The 23,499-nt window shown below is 35.0% G+C and overlaps 1 protein-coding gene across 1 annotated transcript in view; it reads left to right on the top strand.

Moving 5' to 3' along the window:
* KLF12 (Kruppel like factor 12) overlaps positions 1-23,499 on the top strand; it is a 554,999-nt gene that overhangs the window by 525,528 nt on the left and 5,972 nt on the right. Inside the window, exon 5 of the mRNA XM_044670595.1 lies at positions 5,608-5,765. Within this exon, the coding sequence (XP_044526530.1) occupies positions 5,608-5,765 (158 nt within the window). The remainder of the gene's footprint in view (positions 1-5,607; positions 5,766-23,499) is intronic.

A 23,499-nucleotide genomic window follows, 5' to 3' on the forward strand; every position in this document is an offset into this window, starting at 1 on the left:
CTCAGTTTTTGTTGTTCAGTTGTTTCAGGCACATCTGGCTCTTCATGACTCCATCTGAAAGTTTCTTGACAAAGATACTAGAGGGGCTTGCCATGAAACTGAGGTAAACAGGATGAAGTGACTTGCCCAGGGTCACACTCAGGAAAATGAGTTTTCCTGATTTCATACCCCATACTCTATATGCTGTGCCACTTAGCTGCCCCAAACTAATCTGAATAAAGGCCACCAATATCCAAGGAAATCAGGAAAAGCATTTTATTGAAACAGTACTTGAGCTGAGAGTTGATGGGAGCTAAGGTTTCCAAAGTCCTGAGGGAAAGCATTCCAGCCATGGGCTACAGCCTGTGCAAACAAAAGAGAGATTAGAAATAGGATTATATGTTCAAGGGGTCAGCACCAGCCTAATCCAGGCCAGACTGTAACCTGTGTGAGGGGGAAATAATGTGTATTCAACCTGGGATGGCAACAGACTTTTGTAATCTTCCAAAAGAAGCTTTTATCATTTGAAGAGAAATCAAGAGCCTTAGAAGTTTCATGGTAAGATGAGTGATGTGGTTAGACGAAATGCTTTAGAAATATCAGTTTAGCAGCTACGTGGAAGGATACATTAGAAGGAGAGAAGTTGAAGGCAAATGGGCCAATTAAGAAGCTATTGCAGTAATACAGTCAAGAGGGTGATGACATCCAAATTGGAATAGTTGTGATGTGGGTAGAGAAAATAGGACAGATGGGAGAAATGTGAAAATAGATTAGATGAGATTTAGTGATTTACTATACAGAGACAGGTTAGTAAAAAGCTCTCCTACATTGTAGACCTGAATGATCGCAAGAATGGTAGTGCCATTAACAGAATTAGGAAAGTATTTGCATATTTAAGTCAGACCTTCATTATCACTCTTCATTAATAGCCTCCTAATTGGTCCCCTGGCCTCCACTATCTTCTTTTTCTTATAAGCCTTCCACATAGCTAACAACTGAACAATTTTGACCACTGAAAAATGCTGAACTTCCTAATTTAAACTTTAAAATTTAATTTAATTTTTTAAAATAACCTTATAGAATTTTTCTTACATTTAAAATTGGGATTTGGGGTGCTTGTGCTGGGCACTAAGTTCAGGCTTGTTGAGCTGAAGGCAGAGTATATAACTAAGTTTATTGGGAAACTTTTATGCGATAAATATTTATTATATTATATGTAATAATAATATAATCTTTTATGTCATTTATATGGGAGTTGTATTGGTTGTGTATGTACAGATTGTGATCTCATCATTGGAAGGAGTATAAACATCTATATTTGTGAGTGTGTGTATACTTATATGCATAAATATATAAGATCTCAGATGCATTGAATGGATTCATATAGTTCTTCCATATTAAAAAAAACAACAGTTGAAATAACTTATACATAAAATGAAGCACATCCATTCCTCTTGTCTGCCTCTAACATTATGTATGCTAAACTATTGGTGAAATAGTCTTCTTAGACATCATCTTACTAAAAGGAATTGTTTCTATTCCTGCCATGTAGTTAAATCATTTATAAACTGTATAGTTATTAAATCATTCTGTTAGTCTCATTGGACTATTTTCTTGTTACCTAGTTTTGGTTTCAATTTTTTCCTGATTTTTCTCTTTTTGCACAAAGACAGGAAAATAACTATCAAAAAAGGACTTCGGGTAGAGATGTACTAGATTCTAATAATATGTATACATGCACACACAGATGCTTTCTTATAAAGCAATTTAAATGTCTATGTGGTAATGTATAGAAATGTTTTGTACATCAGTTTAGAACTCATTATTAACTAAACTTAGCCAATGTTTTGGGAAATTTTGCAATGCTCTAGAGCAGTGGCTCCCAAACTTTTTTGGCCCTTTCCAGAAAAAAAATATTACTTAGCACCCGCTGGAAATTATGAAACTATTTATTGAACTCAGAATAGAATGTAATACAAAAAAAAGTGTGACCATCACCACTCCCCTGGATCGTTGCAGCATCCACCAGGGGGCAGTAGCACGCACTTTGGGAATCACTGCCTAGAGTTTGGTGCTTTTTCTTAGAATTTTTGTTTTGTTTTAGATAGAAACTAAAACTTTGTGATTTAAATAACTATTTGAAAGAAGCAAATTATTTCCATTTCAATTATGATTTCATCACCTGAGAACCTCAAAGCATCATGTAAAGTAACTCTCTAGTCACATAATCAGCATTGAAGAAATAAGTAAAATAATATAATTTTCCCCACTTTTAAGGTGGCAAAACTGAGACAAAATAATAACTCTCATTTCTGCTACCACCAGAGCATATGGGCCATTTTTTTTCAAAGCTGAGGACAAAAATAATACACTATTAAAAACAAATATTAATAAGTGTTTTAAAAAATAAAAAATAATACACTAATTTTTATTATATTAGATGCATAATTTAGTGATAGTTAAATGAGTAAATGAATGACATTATACTAAAACATAGAAATGCCAGGGAAAACTTGAAGATTTCAGTTTGTTCATGTCTTGAATGTACTCTTTTGCCTCCACTTCCTAAACTCTCTTTCTTCCCTTAGAGCACAGCTCAGGTGCCAATTACTACTTAGAACTTTCTGTACCCTACCAGCCAGCCATCTTTCTTTCTTAAAATTCCTTTATAGCCATTGGTATTTACTTACTTATATATATGTAGTATTACCTCAATTGAGTTCACTGAAGATGGACAGTTTTGTTTTTGGTTTACATTGAATAGTACATTGTGGTACAGTAAAAAGAGAGCTGGATTCATAATAACCAGATGACTTGAATTTGATATAGGATTCTTCCTATTTCTTGTATGTCATCAGACAAACTGACATATTTTCTTTGGGACTCAGTTTTTGTATCTGTAAAATGAATAAGTTGGCAAAAGGTACATTCCAATTCAATTCTAGTGACTTCCCTCCATTATTTCTCATGTGTTTATGTGTATATACATGTGAATACATGTATATACATATATGTATTTATACACCAATAGATAAATTCGTGCATGGTTAGCTGCATATTTTCTTCCCACATTAGACTCTGAGCTCCTTGAGAGCAGGAATTGTCTTCTGCTTTCCCAAGTACTTAATGTAGTGCCTGGTACACATTTGTACTTAATAAACATTTATTGACTGACTCTCTTACATTCCAGTGTCAGAATGTGTCATCAGGCACATGCAGTTCTAGATGGAACAAGTAAATTGTACAATCCAATTAGTCCTTACAATAGCCATTAACAGCTAAATCTGTTGTAGAGCAATCTAAGTTGCTTAATACCCACATTAAAATGTTGGACACCCATGGGCCATGCCACAATCCCTTCATTTTACAAGTAAAATCCTGACATGAACTGATCAGAGACAAGTTAAATAAATGGTTTTGTTTTTCCTTTACTTCCTTCTAATAAAGAAAATTAGCTACTTCTTTTTTCTTTTCATTTCCTAAAGAAAAATAGGATCATTAAAATCTTAGCTGATAGAGTGTGTGTGTGTGTGTGTGTGTGTGTGTGTGTGTGTGTGTGTGTGTGTGTGTGTGTNCTATTAAGAGTGTGTGTGTGTGTGTGTGTGTGTGTGTGTGTGTGTGTGTGTGTGTGTAAGAGAGAGAGAGACAGACAGAAAGGGAGAGAGAGAGAGAGAGAGAGAGAGAGATTATAATAATGTGATATTACTGAGAGAGCCCATAAGAACAAATTTTGACTAACTACAATTCGAGCTGAGGATAAAATGCTACTCCCAAATCCTCAAGGTAAATACTGAGTTTTCATTGCCTTTCTTTTTAAAACAACTACATAGCTGCTCCTAAATCATAGATCAAATAATTCTTCCCCATTCCAACTATTCTGTCAGTTTCTCCAAGTCTAGTAGCTCTGAATTTATTGAATGTCAGTTCTTTTTTTTTTAACCCTTTAAAGATACAGTCATATTGAGTGAGAGAGAGTGAGAGAGAAAAGAGGCACCTCCCAACAAGATCAGCCCAGGATTTAGAAGAGTACATGTTAATCAATTATCTGGCATTACAATCTAATCCTGTTTTTCTACTGATGCATTAAAATTAAATAGCCTTCATTTCAGCATTTCAGGCTTGTATTTCATAGTTTTAGCTTTTCCTTTCCCCAGAAGATAGTACAACTAATCTTTAGGCAAAATGTGCTGTACTCCTCATCACTAACTTGAAAAGTTAAATGTCAAGTAATTTTGTTTTGGTTTTTTTTTTAACATGAAAAGAGCTTGCCATGAGTCACAGTATTAACATACCAAGATAGTTTCCTATGGACTGATCTAACTTGCTTTGAAATTTGTATTTAAACTTTTTGGTATGTTGTCTTTACCTCCAACTCCTTTTTTTTTCTTTTTTCTTTTTTTTGCCCTGCATAGACCTTTTATGTACGAAATTATGAGCATGTTACCTTCCATTTGAAAAGTGAGCTTCTCGAGGGCAGGGATTAATTCTCCCTTTCTTTGTATTCTAATCAAAACTCTTAATAAAAGCTTGTTAACTTGACTTCTCCTATCTGCATGCTCTCTATTAAATGTAACCATGTTGTCATCTTCTCCAGCATGTCTCAAGCTAGAATGTTTTCTGGAAACATTTAAAGTGATAAAAATATGAATATGTAAATCAAATGGCCCCAATTTTTTTATCACCCTAATTTATATATATATATACATATATGTATATATGTATATATATATATCTCCAGTTCATGCTGCTACCTTTATTAAAATAACATAGAAAAGTGGTTTGAAACTTAAATAGAAATAGGGATCACTAAACCGTACATAAGGATTCCCGTAGAACATTTATTGACTTAGTTTTAAAATATGACCTTATCTATGTTTTGTTGTGTTTTAATTTATTTTATTAAGTATTTCCCAATTACATTCTAATTTGGATTGAACTCCACCTGATTTGTTGTGGGCCAGGTTTGATCAGGTCTCTGATTATAAAAGATTGAATAGATATCGGGACATATTGAGTCATAGGTCTAACCATCAAATCCAACTCCTTTATTTTTCTAATAAGGAAGCTGAGGCCCATGGAGGTTATGTAATTTGCCAAGATTACATAGATAAAGAAACATTAAAGATGGAATTTGAATGTAGGTCCTCTTATCCAGTAGTCTGTATGCTTTTCTCCATATCACACTCTCTCCTGATACTAAGTAATCAGCATGTTTAGTGTATGACTTTCTCCTTTGGAAAATTCCTATTTAAAAAGTACTTCTCAGGGTAGCTAGATGGTTCAGTGGATAGAAAGCCAGGTCTAGTGACAGGAGGTGTTGGGTTTAAATCTGGCTTCAGATACTTCCTAGCAATATGACCCTGGGCAAGTCACTTAAGCCCCATTGCCTAGCCCTTACTGCTATTCTGCCTTGGAACCAATATACAATGTTGATTCTAAGATGGAAGATAAGGGTTAAAAAAAAAAAAAAAGGAAACCTGATAACATGTCTTTAAAATCAATAATGGAAGATTGTCAAATCCATTGACCTTGAAAATTAAAGTAATACAGACCTCAGCTTAAGCTTTTAGCGTTAGAACCTTGTGATGATTTTTCACAATTTTTCACTTTTTCACTTCTGTGTTTCAGTTCAATTTCACCCTTCAGTATTGAGAGCACAAGACGCCAGAGACGGTCTGAATCTCCAGACTCCAGGAAACGGCGTATCCATAGATGCGATTTTGAGGGATGCAACAAAGTGTATACGAAGAGTTCTCACTTGAAGGCCCATCGGAGGACGCACACAGGTCAGAAACCCAATGGACTCGCACACACAGGAAGTTGTTTTTGGAGTTAGCATAAGCAAGGACAGACATGGAAGAATCTGAGACTTTAAAGCTTTTGGGGAATGATGAAATATACTCACACTAATGATGCAGTTAAATCTGTTTTAGTCACTTCTCAGTGTTGAGAAAATGCTTCAATTTTAAAGCATAATTGGAACTAGGGAAGCATTTCTTAAAAGCATATGCTAACTCAAAGAAATGAACTAAGTTTCTTTTTTTGGCCAATTACTCTTTATGATGTTTATTATGATAATATCAATATTAATTAACACATTTTGAAAATAATTATATTTAAGCATCTTCACCATTGAATCACCTTTTTCCTCTCCCAACTTAAAAATAAAACCATTTATGCTGTATAATATATAACCATATGTGTAATAAATATATAACTAATAATAATATATAAAATCATTATTGTTACTTGTTTTAAAATTCCTTCACATGAAACCTTCACAACAGCCCTGTCAAACAGATGGACAGGGATAAGTATTCTCATTTTTTAGGCTAAGAAAATTATACTTTGTGAATACAGTGAATTGGCAACAGTCACAAAGGTTTCTATAATTTTCCTTCATATTTTTCCAGAATGCTGCTTTATTGCCATTGTTTTTCTTCTACTCCCTCTTCTTCTTTCTTGCTCTTTTGTGTTTTAGGTCCTTTATTCTTTATCTCTGTGTTTACTTAGTCCCAGTTAAGCTGACTACTGAGATCTCTCATTCACTTTATCCTTCCTCTACCTCCCCACCCCAACCCTCACACTCTGCCATATCTGTGTATACATTTCCATTTAGCATTTTATGTGATGTAATGAAAAGAGTTTTGAATTTGAGTTAGAGGACCTGGATTTGAATCCTAACTCTACCTATACCTCTGTCACCTTGGACATATGTTAGCATTTGAGGGTCTTGATTGCTTCCTATTTCAAAACAGGGATTTTACTGAATGACTTCGAATGTTGTTTCTAGTTCTAAACCCAAGATCCTCTGAAGGTGTACTTGGCGGATTTAGACATATGATAATGAAGAGATAATGTTCTAAAGTTGTTGATTAATTAAATCCAGGTCATTGGTTTTGGAGTAAAAAATAGCAGTGTCCTCTTTAGTTACTATCCCAGACTTGGAATAGAGCGAAAAGATACTCAAATTGCTATTTATTAATTTCCAGTTCCCATATGTACAAAGTATATAATATTCAGAGAAAACAAACAGGGTTTTCCCCCCATATCTAAAATCTTTTGTAATCTAAGAAAGATGTCAACTTAGATAAATGTCACTGGGTAGGCAGAATGAGAAACATATAATGAAAAGAATGCAAGGACAAGTTATACAGTTCAATTATACTTTCTACAGAGAAAATTTTCCATATTTTATCTTTTTTCCATATGTACAATTAGTATAAAACTTAATACCAATTCGGCTTATTCATGAGAAAATGAATAATTCACTTTTCAGTTTGAAAAGATTTTGTTGAAGTCCTCAGTAGTTTGAGCCTATGAATCTGATTTATGAAAATTGTAGTAAATTATATTTTTTTCATTCTGCATGTTACTTACCCCTACTATGTTTGTGTCACCAGCAAATTTGATAATCATGCTTTCTATATCTTCATCCAAAGTATTAATACAAATGTTATTTAGGAAAGTGTTGTAAGAATTAAAAATTATGAGACGGGTTGTAGCTTAATAGCTTTATTAAATCAAAAGTAGTTAGTAATAGGAAGGAGAGGGAAAAGTACTTACTTAGCTGGCTAATCTATAGCCATCATTGTGGGGCTCCTTGCCACACTCCATCACAGGTCCAGTCAGCTTCTCTACAGGCATGCAAAAGACTCCCACTTCCTCCTTGACTCAACTTATAAAGTTTTTTCTACACCCACTAACTTTCACACATCACATCTCAGGAACCAACCATAGTTTCTTAATTAGCCTGGGCCACCCAGGGGGGCATAGCCTAGGGAATCACTTTGCTGTCTCGCCATATTCTCAGCCTCACTATTTCCTGTTTCTTTGGTTCTTAACTTCCCTTTTTCTGGTGGCCTGTTTTTCTCAACTCACTGGCTGGTATTTGGCCTCCAGATGATGTCCTGAGAGTGACAGGAGAGAGAGAGAGATTTACTATAAACAGTGTCCAGGGCCAATCTCAGCAACAATCTACAAGGCACCTAGATAAGTATTAGCAATAATAACAATAATGTCTCACATTTATCCAATTCTGTATAGATACAATTGTACATATAATCTGATTTGATTCTTACCACCAAGAGAAATGGAGAATATTTAATTCAATTAAACCAATACTTACTAAGTAATTATTGTGTGCCAAGTGTTACCCTATGTTCTGGGATACAAAGATAAAAAGTAATTTTGGTAGCGTCAGGAAAGTCCCCATGTAGAAGGTGGCAGGTGAACCGAGTTTTGAAGGAATCTAGGTAATCTGTGAGAAATAAATGAAGAGGGATTCTGGGAATAAGGGACAGTCTTTACAAAAAGTTGGGTGCTGAAATGTCATATGCAAGGAAAACCAAATATGCTAATTTATCTAGGACATAAAGGACATAAAAGGAACCAATCAAAATCAATCTGAAAAGATAACATAAATATTACTATCTGTAATCAATCTACAAGTATTGAATAAGCCTGGCTCTGTGCCAGGCTTGGAGGATTAATGAGCAAAAATGAAACAGTGCATCCCTACAAGGAACTTATGTGCCTATATATTACAATATTTCCTCCATTTTACTTTGTATTTAGTTTTTGTAGTGTCAGTCTTTGGTGCTTGTTAGCCTAAATGTGAAAAAGAAAGGGAGGGGTACTCATTCCTTCCCCAAGTACCATCCTTGGGGTGTGGGCATTACTGACCTGGTCACTCTCTTTCTCCTTCCATGAGACATTACCTACTCTCAAGTCACCCCTCTCCACCTCACTTCCACAAAGTGATTTGTCTATGCATTGTAGGATGAATAAGGAAATAATGGAACCTACCTTTCTTCGAGATAGCAATGGCAATGACTCTAATGAATTACTTTTACCTAGATCTGAAAGCCATGCCTTATTTTAGCCACTTTAGTAATCACACACTCAATATTTTCCCTCTATCTTGGTGTCTCTGGACCTGACAATTGCAAGAAGATGCTCCATTCCATCTGTAAGACTTCAACTCGCAAATGTGATTTCTGCTAGGTTAAATTCCAAATGAGAAAACTGAGGATTAAAGAAATTTAATAGAAAGATTTAGAGGCATTATGCAGTTAACTCTTGAAGTCTTGGTCTCCAGTTAGGAAACCTCGAATCATACTGGCAGCATGACCCCAGAGAATTCATTTATCCTCTCTAGTGACTCAAAACAACATTTTCAGAATAAGTTGAAAAACAATTGCTAATGTACATTGGTAGAGAGTTTCATCAGCAAGAGTTCCTCATACTAATGAAAGCAGAGATCAAGTGAAATAAAAATACAAAGCTCACATAATTAGTATTGACAAAGGTAGACCTTGAACCCAGGTCTCTGATTTGTGTAGTCCATTGTATCCATTAGGTAGAGTTGTCGATTAGTGACAACTTTACCCAATTATATCTTTTTGCACTATCATATATCTATCTGTCTTTTGTAAAAACATATGAGGATTTGCCAAATGCCTTAGCAAAATCAAAGTATACTACATCATATCTTCTTTTCTTCATTAAATGAGTGAAAGAGAGTGAGTGAGAGACAGAAAGACAGAGAGTATAGAAGTAGCACAATGAGACTGAGCCTGAGTCTTGGCAGGAAGACTCGTCTTCATGAGTTCAAATCCAGCTTCAAACACTAACTAGCCAGATGACCCTGGACAAATCATATAACTCTGTTTGCCTCTGTTTCTTCATCTGTAAAATGAGCTGGAAAATGAAATAGCAAACAACTCCAGTATCTTTGCCAAAGAAAACCCCAAAAGAGGTCATGAAGATTCAGACATGCCTGAAAAATTACTTACCAAGAGTAAAAATATATTGAATATGTACTCATAATGTACATTCCTCTGATCTCTTAATCCAGTGACCTTATCAAGAGTGGAACTAAAATTAGTTTGATATGACTTGCCCTTAGGGAACATATGAAGATTTCTAGGATTAAATACAAAGATTCAAAACATAGCAGTCATTCAATTTTAATTCTATATGATTGAAATTAATTTTGTAAAGTCCCTGAGAAGTTCAGATGTTCTAGATATCAATGACATCATTAGCTATTTATTGGTATAAGTGCTGGTTTATACCACATTTAGTAAATAATCTTCTTGGGCCTTACCTTTGCTTCAGGCAGTTTGAACAAATTACTAATGCATGAGCAAGAGTAATTAATGGCCTAGTTTCAGATTATATTGAAATGAATTATGAAAGCCATGCATGTGAAGTGAGAAGATCATGTTTTAATAGGAGGTTTTCTTTTAAAAAGTTATATTTTCGGGGGCAGCTGGGTAGCTCAGTGGATTGAGAACCAGGCCTAGAGATGGGAGGTCCTAGGTTCAAATCTGGCCTCTTCCCAGCTGTGTGACCCTGGGCAAGTCACTTGACCCCCATTGCCTACCCTTATCACTCTTCTGCCTTGGGGCCAATACACAGTATTGACTCCAAGACGGAAGGTAAGGGTTTAAAAAAAAAAGTCATATTTTCAAACAGTTTGCCATTTTGACACATGATCTCATTGGATATTATCAGGACCTCATCAGCCTCCTGTTTGGGCAGTCTTTCAAATTTATAGTGAATCAGACATGCTGGTAGGAATGTGAAAAGGAAGCTTATTAAAAATAGATTTTTGCTGAGGAATTTCAAACTAACAACAAATTAGAGAGAGACTGCATTTCTTACTATGTTTTATGGACTTGGAAAATAGCTAGTAAAGCTATGATTTGGCCATATTGTTTTTAACTCCACTAACTATTCCTGATGCCCATTGGAAATACCATGTATATTTTGTGAAACTGGCTCATTAATAATTTTTCTAGTCTATTTTGTGTATGTTTCACCTTTTTAAAAGAAAAAAAATTAATTTAGAACATTAAACCATTTCCTATTCTCAGTACATGCTTCCAGTTTTCTTGATTCTAACCTAAGGAAACATTAATAATTAAGCTATAGATTGCATAATTGCCTGAGATTTTAAAGAAAAAACTTTTAGGAGTATTTGTGGTAAAAAATCAGCTCTATTGATATGATTGTGTGCGCTACCATAATTATTTGTTTTAATACCTTTCTGAAGAAAGCACATTTAGCCTTCAGTAGCTGGTAAACCCACTAGATGGTGTACAAGAACAAGAGATTCAAAAATCCTGAAGATGAAATTAGAAAAACAGTGAAGCAACGACCTCTTGTGGTTGAAATCGTATGACATAAACATACATTTTGAATCCTCATGCATCATTGCCGTTTAAGGATAAGTAAATAAAAGGCAAGAAGTAAAATACAAAAATAGTATTTGGGAAATATGAATATATCACATCTTTAACGATATGAAATCAATTCACTTACAAAAATGAAAAATATGGAAATCAGTTTTGCATGACATGTATAACCCAAATTGAATTGCTTATCAGCTTCAGAAGGGGGAAAGGAAGAAGAGAGGGAGACATTTTAGATGATAGAACTTCAGAAATCTTATGTTGAAATTTGTTTTTAAAATTTAAAAAACTATATAATCATAACGTAGTATGAATTGTCATCTCGATCTTATTGAGAATCTATGATAAATTCACACGAGTTTCTTTAAGCAAATTTAACCAGGGCTGTCTGATTTTCATGAGATTTCCTTAATTGAAAACTGTATACCAATAGATTTTTTTTAATGTTCATCCTTTCAAAACTGTAGAACAGTAACTGTCACATTTAATAGATATTAAGAGTGAGCTGACCCTGAAAGTACAGTGTGATGTACATGAAACAAAACTCAAGGATCTAGTTTTTAATCCTGGTTCAGAAACTAGCTTTATAAACACACACAAATCACATCATGTCTCTGAGCTTTGGTTCCTTTATCTATAAAATAGGGATAATAATTAATAATACTTATACGGCATACTTTGAAATGGCATAAGGAAAAGCTTTGTGATCACAAAGTGCTATAAGTAATGTGAGCTGAATGACTGTCATCCATGAAGTTGTCAGATAACTCAGAGACCAGTTGTATTTTTAAAAATATTTCTTTCTTTCTGTTTTGCTCTCAAAATCAAATATAAAAATTCTAGTTTGGCGTTTAAAGCCTGTCATGACCCAGGCTCAGATTACTTTTCTTGTCTTAATACACATTATAATTCCCTTCACCCAAAGTGCATTCCAGCCAATCTGACCTTCTAGTTGTTCCTCATAAATAGCACTCTATTTCCTGCTTTCAGGTCTTTATACTGACTTGTCTCCCATACGCAGAATGCACAGCTTCCTCAGCTATATTTCTTAGAATCTCTGTTTTCTAAGCCTTAAGTACACCTTCTAAAGGAGAACTTTCCTAATTCCTCAGTTGCTACTCCTTTACCCCAAAATTTTTTCCCTTTCACTCTATATATGTATTTAGATAAAGGTAAAAGCATTTTTTTTCTTTATGTACCTATATTTCTTGCCCGACTAGAATGTAAACTCTGTGACATCAGAGGTTGTCTTTTCCTTCCCTTTACATCCCCAGAACTTAGCACAATGCCTAACTTACTAGTAAATGCTTGCTGATAGATTGTTTGAAATGTATTATATTCTATGCTGCTTTCCTAAACAGAGGGCACTAAACATCATGATCATGTTTAATTGTTCTTAATGCAGCAAAATCATCATAACACCTGCAAAATGCTCTAATATAGTACTGACTTCAAGGTCTATAATAACTTCCCCATTACACTATCAGTTTTGTAAAAGTTTTAGGTTTTTCAAGCATATTATACTTCTCAAATATCTAGCTACCTGTGAGCTTTTCTGCCTGCTTTTCTTCTATTTCATTCCATTTTTTGTCATTCTTTATTATCGTCAATGGGTTCTACCATTTTTATTCTACTACATTATTTTCTATGTAATTTTCCAAATGAGGCCCTAAGAGTACCTCCATGACTGTCCCATACAGTCACTCAAAGACCATTTTTCTTCATTCATGTATTCTTGGCTATGTTCCAGGGCACCTAAGTGGCAAAGTGGATAGAGCATTGGGCCTGGAATCAGCATCTTCCTGAATTCAAATCTGACCTCAACCCTATCTGAGTGACTTTAGGCAAGTCACTTAACTCTATTTGCCTCAGTTTCCTCAACTATAAAATGAACTGGAGAAGGAAATGGCAAGCCGCTCCAGTATATCTGGAAAGAAAATCTGAAATGGAGTCACTAAGAGTCAAACGTGATTGAAAAATGACTGAATAACAAGAAGCTCTGTTCCAGATGCATGAACTTGGTAAAAGCTTGACTTCCACCTAAAAGAGGCAGCATCATTTCACATGTCCATAGTTAACTAAGTGACTCAGTTTGTGTTATGTGTATAAAAAGCTCATGTCTAGGCCAGTTAAGAAGATAGAGCATGGTGCTAGTGATGCCAAGGTAAAGGATTTGATCTCTGTGAGAGCTAATTTACATTGCATAAGGAAAATAGGTCTGTCCCACAACCAACGACTACACCCTTAAGCCTGGGCCAACAATTTTACAAATGCAAACCATTAATAGCAAGGTGCTCTAGGCAAGAGTTCGTATAATTTAGAATAAATCTGACATGACTATATTCAATCAGCATTGATTTTTAAACCGCACAGTCAGGGTATGTCCGCTTAGAATTTATGTACATTCAGACCAGAACTGAAATTTACCTTTCTTTAGGAAATGAAACTGTAAACCAGTTGTAGAAGAAAAATTCCAGAGTGAAAATGCAAATGCTTAAGACAACAAACTATTTTAAGCAACTGAGAATTATCCATTTATTTTTCAGGAAATCAGGTGTTAACTATATATCATACTCATCATTAAGAAAGTTTTCCTTAGAATTTCTGCCATTTAACACTTGATGAGCATCATTTTGATTATAATAAGTGGTATGACATGTAGGACTGTATGTACCTATGAAGCTTTTGTCATACAGACAATAAAAATTCAATCTGTCCTTTTTGTCCAGATACTTCAAATTACTTGAATTTTACTATGCTGGTAAAACAGCCCAAAGAACAGACCTTCCTCATTGTGGCAGCAGTGGCATCACCTTATTATGGAAGGAAGCACTTTTTATGGCCATTTCTAACATCTTTTATTATTAATTCTTTCTTGGAGGCACCAGGAAAGTCAGTTTTATAGAAATGCTTATCAAGTATGGGTAATTCTTTTTTGAAAAAAAAAATATTTTTTTTCAAATATTTAGCCACTCTATGGAAGAGATCAATCTTATAAAAGCTGAGTAATTATTACCCGAGTCAAATAAATGAATGACTAAATTTAGTTTAGTAAAGCTTTTGGGTCAGCTCATAAATCTTCTATGACAGTGGAAAGGTTAAAAAAAATCTTTCATACGAAATCATTAACAGTCCTTCCTTATAACTTTGTGGCTTTATTTTTCCTATCTAACTCAAAAATTCATTTTTAAAAGGGATAGAAACAAAGTAGCATTATCTTTAACATTATTGCCCTTTTATTCTTTGAGTATTATTGTTACTTAGACCTAAGACTGTTAGAAAATCAATTCAAAGTTACTAATATGAATATATTACTGTATTACATGTTGGATGCATTACTCAAATCATGAGAGGTAGTGAAGAGCCTTTCTATATTTGAACAAAGGTATTATAGTCTTTCTTGTGCATACAGATAAAATGAAAATGCATTTATAATTTAAAGCACTGGGTAATATAAAAAAGTCGGCCACAAATTTTTATGACTCAGAACTAAAGGAGAGTTATCAACTAAATGTTTTCTTTAAATCATGGGATAATTCATGTTCATTTAAGTAAGGAAAAAATTTGAATCATTTCATTTTTAAAATTCACATGGAAAAAAAGCAAATAAACCTGAAATGAAATATTTGTTTTCAGATGAGAATTTTAAATGGCACCAACTTGAAATAAAATCTCCCATGGTTACACTTAAGAAAAAACAATCTATTATAATTAGAGAGTTATAGAAAGGTTAGAACAGAAGTGCATGTCTTTTTTCCACATCATAAAATGGAAATGTTACTTTCTTGGTTGATTTTCAACAGAAACATTGCTAATGTCACAGTACTTTCAAATATAAAACTGGAAAAAATGAGAGTCTAAATATTGTACCTTGAAAATCCTACTTTAAAAAATTTTTCTATACAAAATCAAATATCTTCTTTAAATAGGTCATTTAATGTCTCTGAGCCTCAGTTCATTTATCTGTAAAGATAAGGAGTTGGCCTAGGTGATCTAGAAAGCCTCTTTCAAATCTAGCATTCTCTGATTCGAATACTCTGGTTCTTTGATTGGCCTATCCTCAAAATGGGATACATCTCAATGTCAAATAGTTTATTTGGCCAAACTACCTCATCATTTATGGGAATATACTGTTAAGGTGGATCAAAAAGGTCAATCCAATAACTCTCTCGACATGGCCTTAACAAGTCAAAATTGGTTTTTGGCCTCCTGATAATTATAAGAAGTAGGAAATCCAAATCCATTCTTAACTGTCTACCTTTTTATGCTTCTGTGGCACAGAAAAAAAATCTTGTTATTAATATAACAAAAAGTAAGAGATCAGATAAAAATCTCCATACAGGTTTTTTCTCATATGCAGATGCCATTACTCAGGTGAAATAGATTGTCACAGCAAATACCTCAAACCTCAAATGTAATGAAGCTCATTTATCAGTGTCCCAGGCTCTGTAACTTTATGAAAGTTAAACAGGGACAACTGTGCATTTCAGAAATGTCCTTCTGAACCCTAGAAAATGCCTGCATTTCCTGTTGCCAAAGGCGCTCCTTTTCATTTGCTTGAGAGCACAATAAAAAGAGGTCTGGTGAGAAAGCTAGTGTTTTGTTTAGCACAAGTTTTTTTTTTTTTTTTTTTTCCCCAGCTTCACATTCCTCTTCAATGTGTTGCTCCATACATTATTTTAATATGAAAGGGCACCTGTCATTAGGCTCTGTACAAATTTGCCTTTCAGCATTTCAGATGCTGAAATAGGAGGCACCTGAAAAAGTTATTTTTGCTTGCTAGATTTTGGAAATCCATTCAATACCTGATGTTTTCTTTAGACTTTATTATACCTTCTGCTCGGTAAATGTCATAGAAGTACATTTACTGGCTCTTAATCCTTTTCTTTAACCAAGATTGAAAGACGGTCACTCTGGTGATAAATCTGTTTGCTTATTTTAAGTAAAAACCTGACTTCAGTTATCATTTTCCCAGGGCATGGTTTGTTGGAATTGCATTTAAATGATACATATGTATATATACACACACACACAGATACTGAAGAAATATGACCCCTAACTGTAGAATACAAGACAAAAAAAAAAAAAAAAAAAAGGCTGGATCTTCTGAAAAAATAATTCTCATTTTTTAGTGGTTTCTCCTGTAAGTCTTTAAAGGAATTTTAAATTCCGAAATGTTAAGGTTCTTATTGTTATATTTTAGAAGCTCATTTTCCTGTTAAGGCAAGAAGGTTCTCATTTTCAAAATGACAAACCTAGAGAGTATGTATGATCTAGGACAGTGATGGCAAACCTTTTAGAGATGAAGTGCCAGGCCCCACCCCGACCCTACTCCCCAGACCAAGTGCTCTTCCTGCCTCTCCCCAAAGACCACGTGCCATGCCCCCAACACACATGGAGGGGGGAGGAAGCACTCCCATTGAGCTGTTGGGCAAAGGGGCAGGTTGTGTGAGAAATGTCCTCAGAGCAGGTGAAGAGGGGAAGGGGAGTGGCCTGAGGACTCCACTCCCCTCTAACTCTGCCACCTGTGAGCCACTGACCTTACCCCCTATGTGCTCCCATTGGGCTGCTGAGCAAAGGGGTAGGGGATGAAAAAAATGTCCTCAGGTAAGGAGGGAGCATCTCTGCCCGAGTTCCTCTGCTTTTCTAGTAACCAACTCTGGGGGATGAGGAGTGGGTAGAGGGTGGCCAAGTGCCCACAGAGAAGCACTCTGTGTGCCATCTTTGGCATCAGTGCCATAGGTTTGCCATCACTAATCAAGGAGATATGGGATTAGGCTTGAGCTCATGACCTATGTTCAAGTCCTGCTTCTCTCACATACTACCCATTCAAGTATTAGCAAGGGAGTCATTTAACATCAGAGCCCTGGGTCACTTTTGTTACACATTCAGCAGCACACTTTTAGCAGTGTTTAGTAAAAACTTACTTTCTTAAATTAAACTGCATTGGTGGAGGTTACAGCGAGGTGGTCCAGTGGATAGCATTCAGGGCCTGGAGTAAGACTTTTCTTCCTGAGTTCAAATCCAGCCTCAGATCTAGTTTTGTGATTTTTGGCAAGTCACTGAACCCTATTTGCCAGAGTTTCCTCATCTGTAAAATGAGATGGAGAAGGAAATGGTAAACCATTCCAGTATATCTTTGCCTGGAAAACCCAGAACGAGATCACAAAGATCAGACATGCATGAAATGATGGAACAATAACAGGGAGCCTCCAATACTAAGGGTTTGCTATAATCAGTAAAATTATACCAAGAATCTAGATATTGATAAAATTGGGGGGAAAAAAAAATATATATATATATATTTCAATCCCATCTTCAGAGCCTAAATTACTTTTTTTAATCACATAATTAATGCTCTGCTGGCTATTCTTAAAAGATTTGCTAGTGACTAAATTAAATTTCTTGCCTTTAAATCTGGAATCTCTAGAAGTGTTGGTAGGGAAACTTACTTTATCATTCTCCATACTACGCAGTATTTTCATAAATGGTGTAAGAAATAAAGTGATAATCTTCTGATACTAGATTTAAAATTACTTTTTAAAATATTATCTGCAATCCAAGATTTGACAAATATGTACATCTATATATAGCTTCATGTATATGTTTGTGGAGGATGGGGGGATGGAGAAAGGAGGGATATTTGGGCAGTTATGAGCATATTTCCTAAAAACTGTACTTTAAAAAAAACACATCATCTTAAAAGCTACTTTAAACGCATTGGGGAGGTAGTCTCCAACTCCCCCTTCAAAACCAAATGGAAATGGTGTTTAATATCTCCATTGTTCAGCCCAACACATAACAGCTGCAGACATTAGAAGCACAGTCCCTGATGAGACATCTGACGACTTTTACTGTCCAGCCAGCTCTTTCCATAGGAAAAAATTCGTGGAAAATCCACCTACCACTGACTCGGTTAAATTAAATTTAGGTTACTGTTTTCTGACGTACTTTTCCTTTTTTGGGTGAAATACCGGCTGTTCTTCATTATATCTCTTTGCCGATTATCTTCAGATATGGATCTTTATCTCATATAAACTACTTTATATGCATTAATAGTTTTTATTCACATTAGCCTCATGAGATAAATTAAAACTACTGCCTTAATCATATTTGTTTATGATATTGAAACGCATATGATTAAATTGCTTCAGGTCACAAACACAAATTTTAGCCTGAAATTAAAAAGCATAAAACAAAGCTACAGTCGCAAACGCAGGTTTCTTTTTGAAAATCCACCTTGTCCAAGAAAGATATGTTGCCCACTATTGGTTTAAAGCTGAAGTCAGGATTTCATTAGATCAAATTCTATTCAGAAAAATATATTACCTATAATTCTAGGTAGAACTGAGAGTCACCTTACTTTAACTTAATTCAGTAGATCTGTAGGACTCATTTGATGAAAATACACAACTCCACTGGTGTAGTTGGTAACCAGTATATATCCTGTCATCAATTTAGTTCTTAGGCATGTTTTCCCATTTAAAAAAAAAATCCAGAGGTTTCTCCCTACATGGTGGAGGTCTTCCTCTGATTCTTTTGATGTGTAATGGATATTAGTAAGAAATTAGGTCTGTCCGTCTCTTATCCCTAACTTTTGTTATTATGTCTAACCCACCACAGTTTTGTGTCCTTGATATTTTAATGTATGACATTTACATCATACAGGTCATAGTTGGCAACATGCATCGAACAAGTGTGTGTCTTTATTCTCCTTTATGTCACATGGTTTGAATTGTCCTAAGATTATGATATTCTAAAATTTTCAACTGAATATTGTGTCTGGGAAAATATTGACATTAAAAAGATGGACTTCTCTTGCACCAATAAACTTAATTTCATTGAAAGCACTATGGAATAGTATTTCCCTAATGTCACCCAGCTTGATGACTTCTTCCTATTCAGTTCCAAGTCCAACTTATTGCCCATCTTCAATACTTTCACAAGGTTTATGAATTGCTGGATGAAATGAATGGTCCTGTAGTTGTATGTGAGGATGGGGAAAACAAGCACCATCGATTTTTAGTTTGCTATATGGAATGACAGAGTCAAAGAATTTGAGAGTTGGAAAGGACCTCAGTGGCCTTACAATTAAACTCATATAAAGAAATAATCTCCATTTTAACAACCCCAACAAGTGATCTTCTGAGTTCTGCATGAAGAACTCCAAGGTTCAATAATAGATTTTGAACTGAAAGGAACTTAGAATTATCAAGACCAACTCTTCCATTTACTACATGAAAATGGAAGCACAAGGAGGTTAAATAACTTGCCCAAGTTCACACAGCTTGTAAGTGTCTAAAGTGAGATTTCATCCCAGAACTTCTTGATACCAAGGCTAAAATTTTAGCCACTATACCCTTCTTATGGAAAGTTTTCCAATTTGTGTATCACTATTAGGAAGTATCTCATGGTTGAAATCCTATTTTCAACCTCAATTTTTTGGTCAGGTTTGGCCTTCTGGGAGTAAGTTGTATAAATCTTCTCCCTCCTCCATATGAATACCTTCAAAATATTTGAACACAGTGATCACATCCCCACTGAGTCTGCTTTTCTCTAGACTAAATGTGCCTAGTGGCTTCAGCTGATTCTCATATGTCATGCACTCAAAACTCTTCACCATACTAGTGGCCCTCTCCTGGACTCCCTCCAGTTTATCAACACTCTTCTTGTAACATAGTGCCAGAACTGATCACTCCAAATGTGGTCCGATGAGGACAGAGTACAATAGGACTATCGCCTCTAGATTCCTGGAACTTATACTCCCCCTAATGTGACCAGAGATTGAATTAACTTTTTAATTGCTACATCATACTTATGTCTTTTACTGCTTTTTCCTCTGATTTTTCCTTCAGTGCTTATATTAAATCCCTAGTCCTTCTAAGTACCTAGATTTTTATTTTTCCTCATGGAAATATCACCTCCCTCTGAAGAGGTAAGCTATAAGTGAATCTTAATTATGCTATACTTTTCCTATTTGTAACTTTATTAATATTCTTTCTTTCTACATCACCTTAATTTCTGAATATATCCCTTTCACCTCCTCTAACCAGTGAGTTGTTCCTTATAATAGCAAGGGCAAGGGGAGGGAGAAAGGAAGGAATGGAGAGAGGAGAAGGAACGAAGGAACGAACAAAGGAAGGAAAGCTTTAGGCACAATTTATTATCTTAGTCAGACAGTATATTCAGTATTCCAAACCTATAACACCCACCTCTGTAAATAAGGGGGAATGAAAAGACTGCGTCTATCTCACTTACTTTGAGGATCAATAAGACTTTGCTTTGTTTTGGTTTGGTTTGGGGTAGGGTAGGATTTGGCCACAGTTCTTACAGACTAGTTACTAAGTCACATAGGGCTTGGCACTTGAATTGGTGGAACAAGCATGCACAACAATGACATTATATATCTTCCTTGAAGTATGAAAATTAGTACAGTCTGGTGAAACCCAGGAATTACTCTTGGTTCACCCTGCAGGCCAGTGTGCCGATGAGAATCTGACCTTAGTAAGGCTACACCTTCAACAATGGACATAAATAGTCCATCAGGAAGCTAATAATTGGATCCTTTGTCACTATCCTTGAAAGTCCTGCTGGAGCTTGCTCTATGCAGAAATAATACCACTGCAGAATAAGGGATTCATGATGAAAAATGCCTTTCACTGATTTAGAAGGAACTGATGAAGACAGAATTCTGATTGAAGCATGCCACTGTTCATTTCATTTACTTCATGAATTTTTCTCTAGTGAAAGTGATATGTCTTCTTTCATAGCATGATAAATGTGGAAATATGTATTATGTTATATATATATAATATGTATGATAAGTCATATACAATCTATATCATATTACTTGCTGTCTTGGAGAAGGAGGAGAGTTAAGAGGGAGAGAGAAAATGTGACTCACAAATGTCAGAAAAGAATTATTGAAAGTTGTACCAATATGTAATCTGAAAAAAAATGTTTAAATCACCAAAATGAGATAGAATTCATTTTTTGCCACAGTGGTCATTTATATTTATGTACAACCCAGTAAAACTAGAATATTAATTGTTTTTAGCCATGTATCTTCTTCAGCTTTAATCTAACCTCCTTCCTGTACTTGTACAATTGATTTTTTGGTCCAGAATTTCAGGTATTGTTCTAGAAAAATATCCTATGAATTTCTATAATTGATAATACAGAACTAGCTCACTAAGACTGAAAGAGAGTAAGTTTCTTAATTGGGCTACCTATAGGGCAGTGTTTTTCAAACTGTGTTGCAAGGAAAACATCCTAGGTTTTATCTATTTTTTATGAACCTCATGTTTAATAATGAGTATTAAAAATAATTTTAGAAGATTTCACTACAAACCATTTCAAGAAGCATTTATTAAATACCTGTTATTTTGCTGGCAAGTTTCTAAGGTCAAATTTGAACTCAGATCTTCCAGACTCCAGGACCAGCTTCACTGTTCACCGTGCCACCTAGCTATTTCTTATAATGTTAAAAAGTTGTCTCGGATCACCAAGAGGTTAAATGATTCATCCCTAGCCATATAGGCTAGCAAGTATCAGAGGCAGAACCTGAACCTAGATATTGCCCACTCTGAGATGAGTTCTTTTTATAATGTCATGTTGCACATTTTCAAAGGCATATTGACAAGCTGGAATATTTTCAGAGGCTCAGAAGTAGAATGAAAATGTTAATTCACAAACATGTGAAGGAAATAGGTATATGTTGCCAGAAGAAAAACATACTGTCTCCAAATACATGAAGGGCTATCTTTTTTTTTTTTTAGAAAAAAATTTTTTCCGTGGTTACATAATTCATATTCTTATTCTCTTCCTCCCCTCCACTGCCATAGCCAATGCGCATTTCCACTTGTTTCTTCATGTGTCATCAATCAAGACCTATTTCCATATTATTGATACTTGTACTAGGGTGGTCATTTAGAGTTTACTTCCCAAATCATGTCCGCATCAACCCATGTGTTCAAGCAGTTGTTTTTCTTCTGTGTTTCCACTCCTGCAGTTCTTCCTCTGAATGTGGGTAGTGTTCTTTTCCATAAATCCCTCAGAATTGTCCTGGATCATTGCATTGTTGCTAGTATAGAAGTCCATTACATTCAATTTGACCACAGTGTATCAGTCTCTGTGTCAGAGTTCTTCTGACTCTGCTCCTTTCACTCTGCATCAATTCCTGGAGGTCACTCCAGTTCACATGGAATTCCTCCAGTTTATTATTCCTTTGAGCACAATAGTCTTCCATCACCAAAAGATACCACAATTTGTTCAGCCATTCCCCAATTGACAGGCATACCCTGGTTTTCCAGTTTTTTGTGACCACAAAGAGCACAGCTATAAATATGTTTGTACATGTCTTTTTCCCTATGATCTCTTTGGGGTACAAACCCAGCAATGGTATGGTTGGATCAAAGGGCAGGCAATCTTTTAGCACTTTTGGGGCATAGTTCCAAATTGCCATCCAGAATGGTTGGATCAGTGCACAACTCCACCAGCAGTTCATTAATGTTCCAATTTTGCCACATCCCCTCCAACATTCATTACTCTCTCCTACTGTCATTTTAGCCAATTTGCTAGGTGTGAGGTGATACCTCAGAGTTGTTTTGATTTGCATTTCTCTAATTATTAGAGATTTAGAGCACTTTCTCTTGTGCTTATTGAAAGTATTGATTTCTTTATCTGAAAATTGCCTATTAATGTACCTTGCCAACTTATCGATTGGGGAATGGCTTGATTTTTCGTATAATTGATTTAGCTCCTTGTATATTTGAGTAATTAGACCTTTGTCAGAGTTTTTTGTTATAAAAATGTTTCCCCAGTTTGTTGTTTCCCTTCTTATTTTGGTTGCATTATTTTTGTCTGTACAAAACCTTTTTAATTTAATGTAATCAAAATTATTTATTTTACATTTTGTAATTTCTTCTAACTCTTGCTTGGTTTTAAAATCTTGCCTTTCCCAGAGATCTGACAAGTATACTACTCTGTTTGCCTAATTTTCTTATAGTTTTCTTCTTTATATTTGTCATTTACCCATTCTGAATTTATCTTGGTGTACTGTGTGAGATGTTGATCTAAACCTAATATCTCCCATATTACTTTCCAATTTTCCCAGTAGTTTTTGTCAAATAGTGGATTTTGTCCTAAAAGTTGGGCTCTTTGGGTTTATCATAGATTATCTTGCTGACGCCACTTATCCCAAGTCTATTCCACTGATCCTCCCTTCTGTCTCTTAGCCAGTCCCATATTGTTTTGATGACTGCTGCTTTATAATATAGTGAATATATATATATATATATATATATATATATATATATAT

Source organism: Gracilinanus agilis, chromosome 3 (assembly GCF_016433145.1).
Source record: "Gracilinanus agilis isolate LMUSP501 chromosome 3, AgileGrace, whole genome shotgun sequence".
NCBI classification, from domain to species: domain Eukaryota; kingdom Metazoa; phylum Chordata; class Mammalia; order Didelphimorphia; family Didelphidae; genus Gracilinanus; species Gracilinanus agilis.